This window comes from Clarias gariepinus, chromosome 11 (genome assembly GCF_024256425.1).
Source record: "Clarias gariepinus isolate MV-2021 ecotype Netherlands chromosome 11, CGAR_prim_01v2, whole genome shotgun sequence".
Taxonomy (NCBI): domain Eukaryota; kingdom Metazoa; phylum Chordata; class Actinopteri; order Siluriformes; family Clariidae; genus Clarias; species Clarias gariepinus.
Window position 1 is genome coordinate 26,259,991 of NC_071110.1, and position 20,219 is coordinate 26,280,209.

Here is a 20,219-nt window from a genome sequence, read left to right on the forward strand (position 1 = left end):
AGGCCCTCATTACAACTTTTTTAGCGCAACAACTTCCACTTAAGTAAAGCTCAGACCTGGAGATGTCAGCCTGTTGCTGGAGCTGCTCCTGGACCTTGCGGCACACCTCTTCGGCCGTGGCGTACACCTTCCCGATCTTGGTGAAGAGGGCGGCGATCTTATCGCTGCGGAGGAAGCCTGCGGCCCTGCGCTTCAGCATGTGACCCAGGCAAGCCTCAATAGCACCTGAGAGAGAGAGAGAGAGAGAGAGAGAGAGAGAAAGAGAGAGGGGAGGTCTTATTAAACAGAGCACTTCACACACTCGCAACAAAGCAAGGGTTAATATTTTAGCACGAGAATACGGGACAAACATCAAGATCCTTACTGAAATGGGTAAACAACCCCAAGTCATCCTTTTATAAACCAAAGAAAGATTTTAATAGCACTGTCTCAATACAGAGCAGGCAGGATTTTTAATAAAACAGGTACTCTTGATACAGTAGATCCCCATATAAAGCAGTGATAGCAGGATAAATGATGTTTAATGCGTCTCAAAGGCCACTCGTTGAGATTTGCATCTGTTGCGACACTGAATGAAAAAGTCAGGCTGCCGTCTTCCAACATGATGGATACTGTTGATATCTTGGGGCAGCAAGGTGCTGGCCGACGGCATAATCGGTTTTATGATGCTAATAGCTCTTTTATTGCCGGCCATACAACATTAAAGCTGCATCCACAGGATTTGTGCACAAAAAAGGACCCAAACCAAAGGCGAAAAAAAAAAAAAAGCATAGAGACAAATAACGATCAGGCTAAACAAGCGTTATAATGAAATCATTATCCTTCATTAATCATGGAATACATCCTAAGCGCTGTCATTACATTCCGTCTGTTCGTTAGCATGATAATTAGTATCAAGGCTTTTTTTTTTTATTTATTTTTGAGAACTACAAGAAAAACATACAGTAACTTTCAGAACAATACTGATGCATCCATAGTTAATGTTAACCAAAGTCGTGTTTGCCCACTTCTTGACCCCTGGTGCAAAGGGATGATGAGTCACTGAATGTGCAGTTCTGGGATCTTAGGATTAAGAAAAGGTCATTAGAGGTCTAAGAAATCTTGGATCCGGTCTATGCACAGACAAACACTCCCTGAAACACATTTGTTTCTTGTGACATTCGAACCATCTAGAAGTTTACGAATCAGTAGGCTCGTCCCTCGGGCAGAAACCACCGTACCTCCGTACCGCTCTTGATAAACAAGCAGTCAGATCTAACCGTTGCATGCATGCATCAGATGAATCATCTAAGTGCTAAGTGCTTGGTTAAAACGCATGTTAAAAAAACACTGAGGCAGGTATGAGGCATGCCGAAAAGGTCATGTGGTGAGATGAGCAAGGTGTAAATTGAAACACTGGAGTTCTATTTTTACATAGAAGCTATTAGAATACAATTCTGTGTTTGCATGCTTGGTGGTTTGCCCACAAAGGTCTCAAAAACACCATCTCTTGATATCGGTGCATATAAGGCATTAACATATTGTAGAGCTAGAAATCTATCAAAACAATTAAAGCTTTAAAACACTCTCACTCACTCTATACCGCATTATCCTGTATACAGGGTCACAGGGGGCCTGGAGCCTATAAACAGGAGGCACGAGGCAGGTATACCCCGGACAATCCGTCGCTAATCTGCATGTCTTTGGACTGTTGGAGGAAACCCACCAAGCACGAGGAGAACATGCACGCGGACCCAGAGGTGGGAATCGAACGCGAGACCTGAAGGTTTCAGGGCGACAGTGTTAACCACTAAGCCACCATGCCACCCTTTGGCGAACCTACACTCATATAAAATACCCAGCATGCTCAGTGTGAGACCCAAACCTGAAGAAACGGGTGGGTTGCAGCAGAAAGGGCATCCGAGGGCCTCCAAGTGACGCAGTGGTAAAGTGCTCACCCTATCATCTGGAAATCGCGAGTTTGATTCCTGGGTGATGCTGTAACCTCTCGCAGCCGGAGGTCTAGAGAGAGCTGATTGGCCGAGCTCTCTCAGAGGGGAGGGATAAGAGGTACTTATCCCACCCCTCTAAAGTGGATAGCGCTGTCCTCCGAGTGTGTTACGCCGCCCACAACAGCAAGTGAGCAAGCAGTTTGAAAAGATGCGGTCGACTTGCGTGACGTGGTTTGGAGGAAACACGTGATAGTCTTCGGCCCTCCCAACTGAGTGGTAGTAGTAGCCTTAATGAGGGAGCCCCCTAGTGACGGGGAGAAATTGGACATGAATAAATTAGGAAGAAAATCGGGGGAAAAAAATCCCCCCTAAAAAATAAAAAGGGCATCCGGCACAAACCATGTGCAATTAACTTGAATCGAACCTGGAACCTGGAGGTGCAAGGCTAACTACTACACACTAAATGTGAAAGGTGTACACGTTTCTCCTTGTAATGGTGGCTTTATTAAAATTCAGCTGAATCGCCTCTACTCAATCAGAGGGAGGGCACTGGTACTGTTAAATGTGCCACGCACTTCACATTGGTTTTTAATGAGCTCAGGAGGATTGACCATATTTGGCCTGACAAATCACATCGCTGAGGTTTTGCAGCTCTGCTTAGGAAATGACAGAAGGGCTCCTAATGGCACGCTAATAGCTGAAAGCTCCCTAATTCTCTTCAAATGGAAAGAACAGCCAGGCTGAGCATTGGAGGGGGGAAAGAAGTTGTCTGGACCTGACATCTCTGTAGTTCAATCTCTTCTGAGCTCATTAGCAGATCTAATTAAGGCAGAGGCACAGACAGCAATGGCTGACAGGAAGGAACAGACTAAGTAGGCAGATAGATTATATACAGACACTGGGCTTTTCAACTTTTTCCTATTTTTTAGCAGCAAGAACTAAGGGGTTTGATATTATCTTAGCTGGCGGCACGGTGGTGCAGTGGTTAGCACTGCCACCTTGCACCTCCAGGGTGCTCATAGTACAGTTTGCATGTTCTCCCCGTGCTTGGTGGGTTTCCCTTAGGGTACTCCAGTTTCCTCCCACAGACGTGCCTATTAGGCTAATCGGCGTTGCCAAATGGGCTGGAGTGTGTGTGAATGATCATGTTGACTGGAGGTCCTACCACGGTTGTAAAAAAAAAAATGGGACTAAATACATGGCTCACCGTTGGCCTCCATGTTCCTTAGTTGGACTACAGTGGTCCCTAGTTGGATAAGTCTATAGAGTTTATACAGAATGGCTTCAATAGCATGAATCCATAGAGGCGACCTGCCTTATGTGTGACCTGATGGTGGGGGTATAATGGTGTGGGGAATCATCAATTCCACGACCTCGTCGAAGTATTACTGTTAACCACACGCTCGCTTTAAGGCCACAAGTAACCCATCTTATAATGACTGCTCTCAGCATAATAAAACTTCACAGTACAAAGCATAAGTCTCAAACTGGTTCCATGAAGATGACAATATGTTTAATGTACTTTAGCAGCTTCCTCAGTCACCAGATCTGAATTAGAGATTAGCAGCATAAACGCAACCAAGAAATCTGCCGCAATTATGTGATGCAATCATGTCAGTATGGACTAAAACCTTTAAAAGAATCTCAAATGACTGAAAAAACAAACAAACAAAACACCACTGCTCTGTAAGAAAGATTGGGTCCCAGGATTAGTGAGTGTGTAAGACCAACATGGGGTGGATTTTTATAATCAGTTAATAGTTGCCTAAACAAACAAACAAACGCTACACGGAAAGAAAGAAAATAGTCCATAGTTTGTAGAACAAGTCAGTACCAACTTTGGCATGGAGATCCCACAAGTAGCCCAAGTCCTTTTGATGTTCAATTCAATTTAATTTAACTCCGGAACATATGAGCCAAATGGTTTTGATCTTCCTGCATGGAGAATAAACATAATTGATCTGTCCGTTCATCTTTAAAGGTTTCGTTTTCATAGTGTACTTGCCTTTGCTTTGAGGCTTTGAGGTTTCGCGTCCTCTAATGGATGAGACGTAAAGATCTAGCAAGTTCTGACCAATGTACAGACAAAATCTTTCTTTTTATTCATATGGACGTATTATGCCTTAGATGCACATGTAGACTCACACCTCTCAGTGTGTGTGTGTGTGTGAAGTTTGCATGTTCTCCCTGTGTTTGGTGGGTTTTCTCCGAGTACTCCGGATTCCTCCCATAGGCATGCAGATTAGGCTCATTGGTGTTCCCAAATTGCCCGTAGTGTGTGAATGAGCGTGTGGTGTATATGCCTTGCACCCTGTCCAAGGTGTACCCCACAATGTGCCTGAATTTACCTGGGATAGTCTCCAGGCTTCCTGCGACCCTGTATAGGATTAGCGGTATACAAATGAATGAATGAATGAATGAATGACGTTATGATTTCTAAACTGAAATACAATAACCATATACTAAAAGAAAAAGATGTCTAGTGACAATCTATGATCCATGGCTACGATCAGTACTTGTAATCATCCTTGACAGAGATGGGAGTCGAGCGAGTGTGTGTCTGTGCGACATCTGTGCCTTTGTTGGGAGGAGCCACCTGTGAATGCGCTGCCAAGCTGGAGATGTGACTCACCGTAATTGACAATAATGAACTGCATAACAGCTGCATGCTGTATGTGTGGGAGGGGAATCAGGACTGTGTAGAAAAGACAGAGCAGGAGGCAGAAGGTTGATGGATAAGTGGAGCAGAAACGTTAAGAACAATCGAGCAGAGAGTGAGGGCCTGTGAATTGTGGCAGGTGCCGGACTGGAGCTCAGGCGCGACTGTAATACCTGAAGCCGATCGTACTTAAGAACGGCATGCGATACGAGCTTTGGTAACGCCCACACCTTTTAAACCATGCCGATTACAGTACGCACGTTCTGAAGTCAGCTGTAATGTTAAACTATTGTATAATTATACGGTTATACATTTGCACTTTCGACCTCAGAGCATGGAGTAATAGATGGGATTTACTCATGACTAGTGTATGTTTACAGACAAAGAGTTCCGATCCGATCAGCTTTAATGTAATCATTGATTCTTACAATTTTGTAAGGTTGAGTATCTTACACGCGTTTGCGCGAAGTTTTGCTATTTTCATCGTCAGCCAAATACACTCCCTGTTCTGTAATTGGAGAGTGAATCACAGATGAGAAATCGAAAAAGTAGACACGTTAAAATATCACGTTAGCGCTGTTATTTCAATGAAAGTGAAAATATGAACTAATCCCAATATAATTATTCAGTTTCGCTTTTCTAATTAATATCTATTGGTGCAGGTGTGTGTTTACATTGTGCAAGTAGCTTATTTAAAAGTAGATTATTAAATCTGGCTTATAACTGTTCATAACATCGCTTTTACTCAACATTTTGATTTGAGTTATGGTGCAGGTTAAACTTCTGCAAAAGTTTCATTAAATTCTGTCGATTTAAGACGCGCCCACAGTTTGATGCATGCACGGCACGCTGTTAAAACTTGCGGTTTTAATCTGGCACATAACTGCTCATAACTTCACTTCTACTTCACATTTTGATTTCATTTATGGCACAGGTACTGCTAAAGTTTCATTATATTCTGTCCAGTCAACTTTGCGTGATGCTGTGACAAAATCTGGCTGGACAGACATACAGACCTACAGACATACAGACAGAAATTTTCCTGAGACTGGTTTTGGGTCCCCCAATGCATGGAATGTGAAGATATCATTAAAAGAGAGTTCTGACCAAAACCTCTCTTTTATTCATATAGATCACGCTATCCGGTATCACCCAGATGAAGATGGGTTCCCTTTTAAGTCTGGTTTCTCTTCTCATGTCATATCAGGGAGTTATTTCTTGCCATGCCGGCTTGCTCGTTAGGCTTGAACATTTTTTAATATCCAGTATTTTGTGACAGTGTCCGTTGTCGAAAGTGCTTTACAAATAAAATTATATCAACTTGAACTAAATTAAAGCCATTAAATGTGGAAGTTTCACTTTTTATTTGCTTATAACTATTAAAAATCAGTAACTATTAAACAAACCTTACTTTCTTACTATTTAATAAAACGGACTCTTCTTCCATCAAATGACTCGAAGTCCCTCTAGTCAAAGAGCTCCTCAAAAGCTTTTCCCTTTTGTCATTTTGCAAAAAGAGACAAAGCACACAAAACCCACCCATTTGCAATTCGATTCCAGCCACATTTGTATGTAGGGGTCGAATCAAATTAACATTGGTTTTCTGAACATGTGGCTCGGTCTGCCCGGCCAAATCAGATTTCATGTGGGAGTTTTTTTGTTATTCCGTGTGCAGCACTTCTTGACGTCAAACACAAGAAGAGGAACATGGACAAGCATGAAGGCAGGTTAGGAGAGTACGTGGATGTAGAACAATGAATGGTCTGGTCTTTCTTTTTTCAAAGACGGGGGCATTATGTATTATGAGTAATGTATGCACTACTTTTGATTTGTATATGAACTCTAGTCTTAACTCATGACAATTCACATTCATAATTACAAGTGACTCTTTTCTTAGAATTCTGACTCCCTTCTTTTTCCGTTCTGACTTTTACTTTTTTTCATTCTGACAGATCAAAGTATGTTTATTCTTCCTGCGAGAAGTGGCCATAATAAGTGAATTTTAACACAGTGTACTCGTTTTAAGACAAAACTTAATCTTTATCCAACCTTTTTTACTTTCTCATCTGTGATTCACTCTCCGAATAACGAACAGGGAGTGTATTTGGCTGATGACGAAAAAATGACAACCTAGCGTAAACAAGGCGTAATATATTCAATCTTACACTATTTTATTTCTTTGTGTTTATACGTTAGTCAGAAAGTTCTGCCGTACATAAAGACAGACAGACATGTACATGCACATCACTGATTGAATTAAAGCTCACCAGATTATTTTTAGCTTGAACCTTTTTTCTTATATATATATATATATATATATATATATATATATATATATATTTTTTTTTTTTTATTATTATTATTTTTTTTTTTCAAATTTTCTCCCTAATTTATTTGTGGCCAATTCATCCCCGTCACTAGGGGGCTCCCACATTAAGGCTACTACTACCATTCAGCCGGGAGGGCGAAGACTATTCCCTGTTTCCTCCGAACCGCGTGATGTCAGCCGACCGCATCTTTTCGAACTGCTTGTTCACGCACCATTAGGGGCGGAGTAACACACTCGGAGGAAAGCGCTAGCCGCTCCTTCCACGTGCGCGAGCTCACAGACGCCACTGATTGGCTGTAGAGCCGTGATTAATGTGGGAGCGCAAGTACCTCTCATTTCTCCCCCCTGAGAGAGCTCGGCCAATCAGCTGTCTCTGTGCCTCCAGCTGTGAAAGGAAAACAGCAACACCTGGGGTTCGAACAAGCGATCTCCGGATGATAGGGCGAGCGCTTTACCACTGCGCCACTCGGAGGCTATTAGCTTGAACCTTCTACAAACTCTTACACTAGTCTAAATTAAAGTGACAGGTTTAAAACGTCGGACTCAAAGAAAACGAATACAATGCAAGTGAATAACGCGGTTGCACTGAGAAACAGCTCCGGCCTACAAAACGACAAGCGTGATGACTTTGAGAGATGTATTAGCATGAAATCTGAACCTTTATCCATTTGACCGGAGTGTACAGACGAGGAAGTGAGAGAGCTAAAGAACTAAAGTGTTGCCGTTTCTCATCCGTGCCAGAGTATCAGAAAAAGAAAAAAAAAACTTGCACACCAATCAGAACAAACAAATTACTTGGAATTTGCAACCGGGAAACTACAAAGATAAAAATGTAAATAAATAAATAATCAGATTTGCATTGATGAGTGTACATAGCCCATGAGAATATTGCTGAGCACCGCGTGTGAGTGGACAAAGTACAATTAAAATACACTGCTACACAACAGAGTAGCTACCACCACCGGGGCTGCTCCGGTTTGATTAGAAGCGAAGCATAGATGAGTCAGACACTTAGTGCAATTAGGTCTGAACACCGCGAGGTCTAAACAAGTGTTCACAGGTTGACTGTGTTGAGGGATTTACGTGTTACCGCTCAGACCCTGTGCACAACGTCGAGTCTGTAAACATACGGCGTCGGCTTCCTCCGCATCAGGAGGACGAAATGTGCAGCCGCTGGCCGATCGAGGAGAAGAGACAGAGGGGGGGGCAAAGCGCGAGCGTGAGAAGCGAGTGGGAGAGCAGTTTAATGACTCATCCACAGCATCTACCCCACTCCGTAGTGGTTTGGGAGCGGTGAGCCAGTTTAGGAGTGGTTTGTGTAAAGATTAACTTCATCCCCCTTTCCGCAAACACGCCTCGGCCAGTCGAGATCCGCCGGACAGAGGCGTTTTGTGCGCCGCAGATATTGAAGAGGTGTTGATTTCGAAGAGACATTTTGAGAAAAGTTGCAGTGATAGAGAGCACAAAACCATCATGACCCTTTCACAATGGAAGGAGAAAGCGTTTTAACCTCGAATAAAGTACTAAACCACTTCTCCCAGCTAAAACGAAGGGTTGTGGGAATTTGTGGAGTTATACTGAACCCCTGCTATTTCTGCTGTGTGAAATTTATCCAACACCTTTAATAATAGCAGCATGATGTCGTCACTCGGATAGGAGCTGCGAGGCCGAGTGTGTTAAAGCATACCAAGCTCAATGAAAGGAAGCTAAAATGGTGGGTTACTTTAAAGCCTTGTTATTTATTTATACACTGATGAATAAGCACGCACATACACACACACACACACACACACACACACAGATATCAAGGGGCCAACATCTCTGGTCTCTATTCATTTTCTAGTGCTCTCATAAGATAACAAATTTAATATATATTATTGATCTATAAATATAAATCAGTGTTTCTTACAGGTGTGAAATATACTTGCGGTGGTAGCCGGTGGAACACGCAGCATTACCTGCCAGCGCAAAAGTGGTCTACGGCAGACAACCAACAAGAAATACATGTGATTTTTAACACAATAAAAAGGTGAACCTTGGATTGTGAGTAACCCGGTCCTCACTACTCGGTTGTGGGTGTATTTTAATTGTATTTTAATTGTAATTTGTCCACTTACACTCACAGCAATATTCTCATGGGCTTTGTAGACTCATCAATGCAAATTTTTTTTTTCTTTGTAGTGTCCAGGTTGCAAGTGAAACCTTAGATTGTGAGTAACTTCTGTCTGCAAGCGTTGTGCAAGACGAGCAATTAAAAAAAAATATATATATATTAAAAATAAATGTAAACTTACTAAACAAGCAAGGACTTGAAATACAAGTAGTACACATCTTTTGTGCGCTGCGGGATTATGGGTAACCAAATAACTCTATAAATAAATATAATAAATAAATGAATGGGAATGAACTCTCAACCAAAATACCACACAGGACTAAAAACATCCTTTTGCACACTGCACTTTATAGATATTTCTTACACCTGACAATTATAGTCTATTTATGGACATTATACATTTGTACATGCATGCACATTTATGGACATTTCGAAACATTTATTAACTTTATTTCATTTTTGCATACTTTCTGGACATTTATATCCATTTTATTTTGCACACTTTTGCACATTTTCCATATTTTGCATATTTGTACAGCTATTATTGTGTATATTTTGTTCAGATAGTTTTTTTAATATCTTTTTTAAACAAATTTTATATCCCATATTTTATACAATGTTCTTTTATCTGCAGTTTTTCTATATTCTAGAAAGAAGGTTTTTATATTTTATTCTTTATTCCGTTCCCTAATTTATTTTTATTTCTATTGATAATTTAGATTTTAAGGCCACAAGTGGTCATATAAGCATTTCACTGCATATCATACTGTGTATGTGACAAATTAAATTTGATTTGAATTTAATTTTGAATTTAATTTGATTAATCATCTTCCATGCTTAATCTTATTGCCTGCGTCACTCGTATAGTCAACATATAGATTTTTCGCTTTAAGAAGGTACCACTGTGTGTGTATAGTAAATATAGGGTCAGGATTGTACAATATAGAGTGACATATCATATAGAGGCAATATGTTGAAAGTAAATTTTATTTCATTTCTTTTTTACGACAGCTGGCATCCGCTGCATTTACTAAAAGGTGAACAAATATACTGGGCTGCCATCAGAGCTGTATATGTAAAAGAGAGAAAGGTAGAGAACAGTAGAGTAGATCCGAAGTTCAACGTCTTATTGGATTTATATAAGTTCCCCTAGTGGTAAAGTTCTCATCCTACCATCCGGAGATCGCGAGTTCGATTCCCGGGTGATGCTGTAACCTCTCGCAGCCGGAGGTCTAGAGAGAGCTGATTGGCCGAGCTCTTTCACAGGGGAGGGATGAGAGGTACCTAGTGGTCCCACATTAATCACAGCTCTACAGTCATTTAGGAGCGTCTGTGGGCTCACACAAGCGGAGGGAGCGGATAGGGAGAAAATCGGGGGAAAAAATTCAATTAAAATGTGAGACTACACCCAGTCTCACAGTGTGAAGGGACAACCTGTCGTTGATGGGTAAAGAGTTTGTAGAAATAGTTAAAAAGTTAAAGCTATAAATAAGCTTTAATGTAAATCAGTGATATTATTGTCTGTCTGTCTTTCTGTACGGTAGAACTCTTTGTCTATCTTATTAAAAGATTTAATAAATTCTGTCCAGCGGTCGATTTGAGACGCACCCACAGTTTGATTCATGCACAGTTTGCTGTCAAAACTGTTCATAACCTCATTTCTACTCAATATTTTGATTTCATTCAGGGTGCAGGTTAAATCTCAGGCAAATACCTAAAACCTTACAACTGTTAATTAAAATTTCTAATTATAATCTAAAATAATTCACCAAAGCAGAAAATAGAAAACCGCTTGCATCTTGTGCAAATACTAATGTTTTACAAGAGCATGCTGACTTTTTTAGTAGTGATTTTAGTAGTAGATAGATAGTGATTTTGAATCGTATGAAAAATCTCAATGCCCAAAATGGGATGGGAAGAAACACCACAGGGTTTAAAAAAACAAAACAAAAAACACTTTTACACCATTTTCTATGTCTTAATAAAGGCAAAATGAACGTGACTAAATGTTGTTTTTGAAATAAAGATAATAAAGGGAAAAGGAAATATTAAACATATTAAACCGATAAATCTCCTTGCTCTCTTACCCTTACAAGCTTATGTAACAGGTGCAAGGCAAAGCAACATCTGTACAATGCATTCATCCTCACAATAAAAAATGATGTACATGTTATTCCACCCTGTGCTTAACTCTCAATTCAGCCTTCTCTAATCAAGCACAACCCTGTGGAATAGCTTCTCTGGAAAAGGGATTATAAAGAACACGGATGTCCAATGAGCACCTTGAGTCGTGGTTGATGGGCGCTGGCTGGGAGCATCTGAGTTTACAGTGTGACTAAACAAGAAAAGAAAACTACTAAAACTTTGGAAGAACGTTGGAAGAACATTCAAGGCTGGATGGGCTTCTTTTAGGTTAAACCTAGTGAGATAGGAGCTAGTGAAAACTCTCTGGTTGTAAGATGTTCATTTGGCATTCTATCTCTGTTTGCTTTGTGCAAGCTGAGTGCTCATGTTAAACAGGAAAGTCGAGTAATTAAAAGTCTACATATTCATATTCCAGCCAACATAACACAAGACATACACTAGTCCTACAGGTGCAATGTTCACAGCTCGGTTGTTAAACGCCTTTCTGTCTTTCTACTTCTACTTGAATTACAGCTTCCTTCATTTATTAAAAAAAATAAATTCCAGTTTCCACCCACTGACTCCACTAACAAGGCAAGGGGAGCACACTGGGAGTAAAGTACGATCTGCCCTCTTTAACATGACTGAGCTCACAGACACCTGTGATTACACGGTGTTGATCTGATTGACAGGGGAAAAAAAATACGCCATTGCCCCGACTCAGAAAGAATATTCAATTGCGCCTGACAAAAGGAAAAGGATGTCTGATCTCCAGGCAATAGGGGGAATGTTTCAAACAGGTTTTCTACACTTAATGGTATTCTTAGACCTGGACCTATTATACTAGCTAACAATATGTTGTAAACGTAAATATTAAATCTGATGAAATAATGATCAGTAATACAAGACAAAAGATGCAACACAGGGAGTGTGATAAAAAAAATTACTTTTAATTGTGCAGAACAACAGAACACAGTTATGAGACTAAAATCTACCTTTATTTCTCTATATAATCCCCTGCTAAACTAATGCACTTATCCCAGGGTTTCACTACCATAAAGAAAGATGGTTTTCTCAGCACACCAGAGCCAGCTTATGGCCTCCCAAGAACTCCTTTAGTGGCCCAAACATGTGGAAATGGTTTGGATCGAGGCTATGATAAATTTTAACTTACATATGAACTATATGGACAAACCTGTTAATTGAATTCAGGTGTTTCAATCAGGCAATCTTAATGCTTCAGAATTCTAAGACATCTTGGCCAATGTTATGCTTCTGTGGCAACTTTGTGGAAACCGTTTGGGGAAGGCCCTTTTCTATTCCTTTTCCAAAATGACTGTGCCTCAGTGCACAAAACAAGGACTATATAGACATGATTTGATGAGGAACTTGACTGGCCCTAACACAGAACCCTGACCTCAACCCCATCAAGCACCTTTGGGACGAACTGGAACGGAGATTGCAAGCCAGGCCTTCTCGTCCAACATCAGTGCCTGACCTCATGTGGACATGACAGAATAAATGGGCACGAATTCCCACAGAAACAATCCAAAATCTTGTGGAAGAAGAAGAAGAGTGGAAGCGGTTATAGCTGCAAGAGGGGGGCCGACTCCATGTTGAAGTATATGTATTTACAGTAACTACTATACCATTGTACTGTAGGTTTGTGTAGAAGGTAAAAATCAGGGTGTTAATATGTGTGAGCATGGCAATGAATTGAAATCCAACTGGATCCTGGGTGACAGAAAACATTAATAAAAGCAAAACTAAAAAACAAAGCAGGGGACTAGAAGGGTTCACTGTTTAAACTAAGACACTTCAACCAACTAGGACACTTCAGCTACTTGAGATATATTAATCATCGGCATCTTCTTTCTGGTTAAACCATAACCTCGGTCTGCTGGTGATATCCTTACAAATGATGCATTCCATCTGCACCACTCTCTTCCGTAAGTACGGATGAGCAACAGCTGATTTGTTTTCTGAGTCACATCAAATTCCTTCTGTTTCTTTTTCTTCATTAACTCACCTGTTGTCACACCATTGAAGTTTAAATTCAGCACTCAAGCCCTTGAGAGCTTGTTCTCACCAGGTAATAAATGTAGAAGGTCATAATCAATTGCGGTGTCAGTCTCCTGCGTTTGCAGCCCGTGTTCGCGTTTAACCCTTTTCCGACTCAACGCTGTTAGAATCCCTGCGTTAAAGTAGACGAGCAGACATCTCTACAGTATGTGCTCTGGAGTAAAGAGAGCATGGTAAAAATGGCTTCAGAGAGTGTTGCAGATATGTCACAAGGACCCCCAGAGTGTATCTCATGTAGCTTAAATCAGAGAGAACAAGGAGCCTGCGGGTGTTTCTCATGGTCCCTACCACCGGATCCGACTCAGCTTTATCGACTGAGTGTTTGAGTCACGCTGCAGGAGAGCCGACATGCCCAGTGTGATATCTCGAAACGCTCCTCTTGAAACCGCTCTGCCCAAATCTGTCAGAGTTCAGAGGCGGCCTGTCAGACATGCCAAAACTCACAAACACCACCCACTGTCATCACCAAACCCAGCCACAAAGCCTCCGGAAATCCTGAAATAACCCTAATCAGGACCCCTAATAGAGAAAATAGATTGCCCGTGTTTGTGTATATGTGTGTGCGTGTGTTTGTGTGTGTGTGCTAGTGTGAGAGAATGTATTTGCACGTAACAGCTTCTGACATAGCCAAGTGTGTGTTGAGAGGGACACTAAGTTGTCATGGAGACGAAGTAAGCGGTGGAATACCTGAGCCCTTTCCCAGGCCTCTAGTGACTTTCCCAGCTTGTAATTCTAAATTAGTTCCACAACGAGATTCAATTTCAAATGTAATGATGCCTGCCAAAGTGGGGTTTGGAGTAAATAATTAGACATTTCATCAACCCACAGCTTGTTTCACTACATTTTAACAGATGGAAGAGATGCTCAAATTAAGTTTGCTGTTCTTGCTTGTCTCATTAATTCACTGAACTAAGCTTGCTATAAAAAAAAAAGTGAGGGTTTTGAAGAAATTTGGGAAAGATAACGGTAACGCCAGTGTTTTACATTAGGGCACTCCTCCATCACGCCAACAACTACCAAGTGCGTCCCTCCTGGGCCAATCTGCTCTATCTCAACTTTTGGCTGCGGGAGGCTACAACATCACCCGGGAATCGAACTTGCGAATTTGGGTCTGAGATTATGTGTTGACATTTCTGAGCCGGGATGCCTCTGGGATGTGTTTTCAGACCTTCCAGTTGCAAAAGAAGAGCTGTTTTTTCTTTAAAACCTTCACTAAATAAAAATCCTACTATATTTGTGAAAGTTATTTACAGAGTCGGGTTGCCAGCTCAACGCCCTGAGCACTTGGGGTGAAGGACCTTGCTCAAGGGTCCAACAGAGGCAATCCGGCAGTGTCGGGAGTCGAACCGTTGACCTCTTTTTCACCTCTCCCTATTTCTTTTTAACAATTTCTCTTCGTTTCTGATGCTCCTTTGTATCTTCTGCAAGAGTCCTGGGTTTGCATTCTTCTTCAAGATCACACTGCACGAGCAAGTTTAATTTAAACCATCTGAGTCTATAAGGAATCTAGACCTTAAGGCTAAAGTGCATCAAGAAAACCAAACAATCATGGAACATGGCTTTCAACCTTGATTCAGGCCAAAAAGCTGCGGCAGTTCTTTTCTCTATAGAAGCTTGAAATGTTTTGAACGACGTGTGGGGGGTCAGTAAGCATCATGGCATCCGATATCGCTGTCTGGTGAATAAAGCAGGAGCAGGTTCGCCATCTACAAAGCACGTGTGCTTGCAATTAAATGTTTATTGTCTCGGTGTCTGCACTTTTAATTGCATGTTCAATCTTTGTTGCCCTGTGAGAATCTGCAGTGGCAATACTAGATAAACACAAGTGACTCATATCTCTATTCATTCAGTCATTACTACCTAATTACCACAGTGTTGCAGATGTTCAGCGTGCAATCTGGCAAGCTTTTCTTAAACCCTGAGTGCTTCTTATTGCAAATGTAGCACACAAGACCGTAAAAGCACCATTAGTTATTTATCCATACCACTGTTTAAATTAGCCTCCAGAGGTAGCTGGATGATATAACCCAGAATGTCCTTGTTGTCCGCCTGCAACAGGTTGTCATGATATGTTTCCATATTTCCATTAAGGGTCTAACGCGAAATTTTGGTGCAAAATCCACGATAAAAAAAGCCGAAAACGATTTACTGAATTGCAAGTTTACGACAACCATCAGGAGATTTCGAGTAGTAGATGTTCATTTGTTTTGCACAACCAAACAAGTACCGTCAACTGGGATTTAGTTCAATATTACTTATTAAGACTTCTGAACGTGCCCAGGTGAGAAACTGCATATGGCCTCAGTAATCAGTAAACAACAGTAAAAATTCAGGAAAAAGTAAAGGCAGCTTCTTCAGTTCTTTACCTAAAGTCCGGAGATTGAGATATTTGTTAAATTGTTGTCGTTGTAGTTGGTCTTTCGGCTGCTCCCATTGAGGGGTCGCCATAGGGAACCATCCAAACCGTACAACAACTTGGGACAGGTTTTTTCAGATACGACCCTCCTATTTTATGCGAGCTTGGGACCGGTACTGCACCAGTGGCTGGGGTTTGGGGCATTAGGGGAGGGATCAAACCCGGACCTTCTACATGGCAGGCAAGTAACCTACCATTGAGCCAGCAATGCCCCCTGTAACGCTGTAACGCTGGAAAATACACAATGGGATTAACAAGTGTAAGACCATATTAGACTTGATGGATTTAAAATGAAAAATTGAATGCTTTCGAACTTTAAAATAAAAAAGGAAATCCTTGGCACCCTGAATACCGAACAACTACAAGAGATTCATTAGAGAAGGGAATCATCAGTCAGGATACGATATCACAATACTATCCTGATTCGATATTACATTTTCCCCCGATTTTGTTACAATTTAAAACCTTAATGAGTAATTAAATGTAGCCTCGTTCCTTATAACATTCGATTTCTTGCTTAAAAACCAAGCGCAGCATTTAAACAATACAAACTAACTTAAAATACAAGAGTTTAACATTTAACTTAAATTAAAATAAACAGAAACCACATTGTTACTGAGCAGCATGTATCTCTGGACTGGTTAGTGAGTGGGTTTGAGAAGGTTTATATCTGTATGAGTGTGACAAAAAAAAAAAAAAAAAAAAAACAAGCACTGATTCTTTTTACCCCTAATGTGACATCATATAAGAAGATACCCTCTGCCAGCTTGTTGCCCGGCTCTGGTGGGGTGGGGCTGTGAAATAAACGGAATCTAACTTATAATTAAGTGCAGTATCTAAAGGGCTAGTTCAGCTGGAGCATTAACAAACATGTTGGGTATCTTTAAATCACATGTTCAGAAAATAGTAAAACATGAGACCTTTAAGGAAATTTCAAAGCAAAGAAAAAAAAAAACAATATGCAAAACCGAAGCAATGCCTTTTTTCATGAGTGGTCTTAAAGTGTAAAGACGAGATTCACAAACAAGCAGCCGGTATAAAGAGAGAGGCTATTACCAGGAACCTGTTAAGTAGCTAATGTATCGGTGTCATGGAGGTAGTGGTACAGTGTGTACTCTCTCTCTCTCTCTCTCTCGAGAAGGGGCGTAACGGAGGGACATATCACCACCTCTAACCGCACACATCCAACGCATGATCAGGACGCAGATGATCAGTTTGGAAAAAGGTGACATGCGTCCTGGATCTTCACACAGAAGCCATCTGGACGTTGTGCGAGTCGAAGTTGAGCAGAAAAAACAAAGACTAGAAAAGTTGCTGCTTTCTTCCCATCCTGACAGACATACTTCTAGGTCAAGCTCGGACTCGACGTTTGCACAAACGCCCTTTTCCTCTTTTATCCTGAAAGGCAACATTATGTGTTGCTGCTTTAAGTCTGCCTTTCATCAGCTGCGTTCGAAAAGATCACAGCATTTCCAAATACACTTTGTTGAGGAAGTGTGGCTGTGTGGGTTGGGTCATCTGCGTGATTCCTCTGTGGAGGACGCAGGCTGTGTGCGGGGGAATCCTTGTTGTGTGCCTCTGATGTAAACTAACAGAGAGCTGCTGTGTGTTTCATCCATTCCCACTGTAGCTGGCAGTACTCCCAGAGTCCCCCCCATTGTCTGAGCGCAAGCTTCTCACCCAGCACATCCTCGCTGTCACGACTCTCTCGTGCATCTAAAAAACAAGGTACACGACGCGCGCACACACACACACACACACAAATGCACACGCGGCTTTCCACTGCTTATATATGGCTCCATCTTCTGCCTCAGATGGACGATATCTCCAATACCGGGCAAATGTTTGGTTAAGATTACATTACTTCTTTTTGCACATGCCTATTTTACACCTGCCACGTTAAAAAGTTGTAGTTAAGATGAAAGGATGAGCTTAAAGCATGTATGTGTTTGATTCTTCTTATGTAACTTCATGTATTGAATGAATGAATTTGATCGTCATCTCATCATCTATACTGCGTTATCCTGTATATAGGGTCAGGAGCCTATTCCAGGAGACTTAGGGCACAAGGCGGGGTACACCTGGACAGGGTGCCAATACATTGCAGGACACACACACACACACACACACACACACACACTTATTTACACACTACAGGCAATTTGGGATGCAATCTGAATGTCTTTGGACACATGAAGGAAACCGGAGAACCCAGAGGAAACCCCTCGAGCATGGGGAGGTGCCAGGTGACCGTGCTAACCACTACGCCACCGTGCCACCCCAATTCAATGATATTTCTGTGAATAAAAGGAAATTATTCATGGTAATGATTCAATGTAGAGACAGCAAACATTTAGTGAAGAAGCTGGTGCGGACATAATGAAACAAAACTGCCATTTAATCCTAAAAACAAACCAAAAAGATTAAAGAGTTTGATGATTTCTGCTGTACTGGGCAGACTAACGACTGTAACATGCCTGAACATTAAATGCAATCTTGGCTAGCTCTAGCAAGAAAGCTGGTGCATGCTAGCATGAAAAGGTATTGAAGAGGATTAGCATACAAGTGAATACAGAGCATAAAAAAAAATAAAAAAAATCAATAATTCATTAGACAATAAGTCAGCACTAATGGTGTTTATGTGTGCGATCTACCACTACAGGGTTTGGAATATTTCAGTTAACTAGGGCCAGACTACTTTCTTAGACTATGAGTAGTCTAGACAACTGAAGAAAAGAAGAAGAAAAGAACAAAAGAAGATGTGTTAGAGCCTCTATAAATAAAAAAAAGGTTTTGTCTGTACATTGGTCAGAACTCACTATTTCAATGATATCGTTATGTTTCATACATTTGAGGACTGAAACAAGACGCTGAAAAACTAAAATTCTGTCTGTATGTCTGTCTGTATGTCTGTCCAGCCAGATTATGTCACAGGATCGCGCAAAACTGGCTGGACAGAATTTAATAAAACTTTGGCAGTACTTAGGTTTTTGCCTGAAGTTAAACTTGCGCCAGAAATGTAAAAATCCAAACCAAACCATTTTGAAACCAAAATGTGCAGTAAATTGACGTTATAAGCAGTTTTGTGCCAGATTACAAACTGCAAGTTTTGACAGCATACTGCACATGTGGGTGCGTCTTAAATCGACCACTAGACAGAATGGTTTAATGAAACTTTTGCTGTACTTAGATATCTGCCAAAAGTTTAACCTGTGAAATCAAAATGTTGAGTAAAGTGATGTTATGAACAGTTATGTGCCGGATTTAATAATCTACTTTAAAATAAGCTACTAACGCGCTACTTGCTCAATCTAAACAATAGATATTAATTAATATTTGTACTGGGATTAGTTCATATTTTTAAGTGAAATTTAACGTGCTGGAGTTGTTTTAAGACAAAACTTTACCTTTATCCGATCAACTTTTGCGATTTCTCATCTGTGATAGAAGTGAATTTTACGGTGTCCGACAAAACTCTAAACAAAAGAAATCCAAAAACAAATGAACAAAACTAAAAACAAAATAACAAAACCCAAAACAAAATAACAATTTCAAAAACAAAATAACAAAACCCAAACCTAAATAAGAAAACAAACTAATTTGTTAACTTATTTTTGGATTTGTTATTTTGTTTTGGGTTTAGTTATTTAGTTTTTGAATTTGTTATTTTGTTTCCAAAAAAGGTTTATATCTGAAATTTGAGAAAGGAATACGTTTTATTTCTTTGTATTGATACGTTAGGCAGAAGACGGACAGACGTGTACGTGGGCTTCAACCCGATAAGATTATCACTGATTACATTAAAGCTTATCAGCTTATTTTTAGCTTTAAATTTTTAACTATTTCTACAAACTCTTTTCCCGTCAACGGTAGGTACTTAAGCTAGTCGGAAAAAAATAGTTCTCGGAGTTCTTATATACCTGGAATTGCAGGCTGTGTCCAACATTAAAAGATATAAAGTAGACCTCAGCTATTGGGAGTTGAAACCCTCTGTAAAACTCTGGTTTCTGCTGAAGGCCAGTCAGTTTAAATAATGTCAGCTATCGAACAGTAATAAACGAATGAGACTGTTACACTCCAGACTGACTTTTACAACCATTAAACCCACTATGGGCGATAGAAAAAGCGCTGTCTCAAACAGTGCAGCAAGCAAAACTACTCTCTACTCTCTACACTCTGGGGTGAAGTGCATTATGTATTTTTTACTTTTCTTTTTTTTGCCGACTCGGCCACGGCGCTGCATGAAACTCAACTGAATTGATGGAGAGGCAGAGGGAGAGAGGGAGAGCGAGAGAGAAGTTGAATGTAAAGCACAGCAGAATAAGAGAAAAGTGACTGGCTCACTTAGCACAAAGTGAAACAAATCAGTGTGTTTGTGTGTCTCTCTCTCTCTCATTCTCTCTCTCTATCTCGCTTTCTCCCACACTCGCTTGCTCTTAAATAAATAAATAAACCGACTTCTGGAATAACGTATATGATTTGTGCCACAAACAATACATGGGAAGCTCCCAGAACTTCTGGGAGAGGTGGGAAGTCTAACTACAGGACTATAGATGACCGTGTAT

At 40.7% G+C, this 20,219-nt stretch overlaps 1 protein-coding gene across 4 annotated transcripts in view; it reads right to left on the minus strand.

The window, feature by feature from the left end:
- The window catches only part of sgsm2 (small G protein signaling modulator 2), a 55,119-nt gene that overhangs the window by 25,680 nt on the left and 9,220 nt on the right, over positions 1-20,219 (minus strand). For all 4 annotated transcript variants that reach the window (XM_053508001.1, XM_053507999.1, XM_053508000.1 and 1 more), the window contains exon 3: positions 57-225. In XM_053508001.1, coding sequence (XP_053363976.1) covers positions 57-225 — 169 coding nt within the window. The remainder of the gene's footprint in view (positions 1-56; positions 226-20,219) is intronic.